Source organism: Monopterus albus, unplaced genomic scaffold (genome assembly GCF_001952655.1).
Source record: "Monopterus albus unplaced genomic scaffold, M_albus_1.0 scaffold2266.1, whole genome shotgun sequence".
Classification (NCBI taxonomy): Eukaryota; Metazoa; Chordata; class Actinopteri; order Synbranchiformes; family Synbranchidae; genus Monopterus; species Monopterus albus.
Window position 1 is genome coordinate 607 of NW_018130140.1, and position 1585 is coordinate 2191.

Here is a 1585-nt window from a genome sequence, read left to right on the forward strand (position 1 = left end):
ATAGATGTGACCCTGAGCGTCCTCCCTCTTATTAAGAAGGCCAGAGGCAGGGTGGTGAACGTCGCTAGCGTGTTTGGGCGAATCAGCCCGTTCGGCGGACCGTACTGTGTGTCCAAATACGGGGTAGAGGCTTTCAATGACAGCCTGCGGTGAGAGGAAAGACGTTTTCATGCTTTACATTTATTGTTATTCTCCTAACTATCTTTTTAACTTACAGCAACCTCTTCTGTATTTCAGTATAGACATGGCACCATTTGGAATTAAGGTTGCCTGCATTGAACCAGGCTTCTTTGCAACAAATATGACTGATGCAGCGAGTATGATGAATAACCTGAGGAAGCTCTGGGACCGATTGCCTCAGGATGTAAAGGACGACTATGGACACAGCTTCCTGGAGGACAGTGAGTCTCCATCTTTGTTAATTTTTATTAATAGATAATGCTAACTTTAAAAAAGCCTAAAGGTTCAGACATGTTAAATTTAAAACTGAGCAGCTTAAGACTGACACTCATCCTGAAGCTATCAGACTACTAAGTAGTACCTCCTTGACATTTTATTTTCCAGTTTTAATTTAAGACAAGTTCTTGGTCCTTTTGAGATGCTTTTATGTTTGTTTATTTTATCTTATTTTTCATTTTTCACTTATTTATTTCATCTTAGTAACCGTTGTCATGGATTTTGATTTATATATTATTTTTATACTTGATACTTTATTATATTGCAGTGGTTTTTATCCTGTTTTTATTTTTTCTGCCAAATTAATTTGATTGTCTGCGATCTATGTGTGGTTGTGGTGTTCTTAATTTGTTGAGTGGGAGCAAACACCAAGATAAATTCCTTGTATGCTTGTGTGAAGGCCTCTGTCCTGGCCGTCACCATCTGAGGGCCTAAACCAGCAATGGATTTGGGTGGCTATTTCTTTATGTGTGTAGGTTAAGTTGCAGATAAATATTTTTTGATATTAGACATACACAATTGATCAATGAGCATGCACATTTGATTTAATTTTGTATTGTTAATGTGTAAATTTTCTTTTGAGTTACCGTGTTTCCTGGTCCATGGATGCGGGGGGTCTTCAGCCAAAAGATTGATCTGAGGAAGCAGCAGGTTTAAATACTTCCCACTAGGCCTGGACTGCACCAAGTGCCTAATATAAGGAAGGGGGAGTTTGGGAGAAATGTATTGTTTATTTGTCAAGTTATGTTCATTTCTTCACATTTAAAGGAAATATTTAGTTGTGAGCAGACTGTCTGTTTAGTGTTTATTAGTTGATTATTTTGGTAGTGTGTTTAGTCTACCCCTTGTGTGTGTTATTGGTTTGGCCAGCCAATATATATGTTCCCCTGTGCGTGTCACTTGTTAGGTCAGTTGTTTTTTGTTGAGGTATTGGACAGTTCGGTTTGCTGTATTTTGAGTTTCCTTATCTTTTGTTGACCTCTTTTAGGGCCCAATTTATCTGATGTTAATTTTGTATTTTTTTTTATTTTTGGGTTAATAAAAAGCCCTTTATTTTGAACTTTGAACGCTATGTCTTCTGCCTTACTGCTTGGTTCCTGACAGGGATCAATAAAGTGCCTACCTACCT

The 1585-nt window shown here is 37.8% G+C and overlaps 1 protein-coding gene across 1 annotated transcript in view; it reads left to right on the forward strand.

Moving 5' to 3' along the window:
* LOC109953951 (retinol dehydrogenase 7-like) overlaps positions 1-1164 on the forward strand; it is a 1292-nt gene extending 128 nt beyond the window's left edge. The window contains exons 2-4 of the mRNA XM_020589386.1: positions 5-149; positions 238-401; positions 1040-1164. Of these exons, the coding sequence (XP_020445042.1) occupies positions 5-149; positions 238-401; positions 1040-1113 (383 nt within the window). The 3' untranslated portion in view covers positions 1114-1164. The remainder of the gene's footprint in view (positions 1-4; positions 150-237; positions 402-1039) is intronic.
* Positions 1165-1585: the final 421 nt, after the last annotated feature.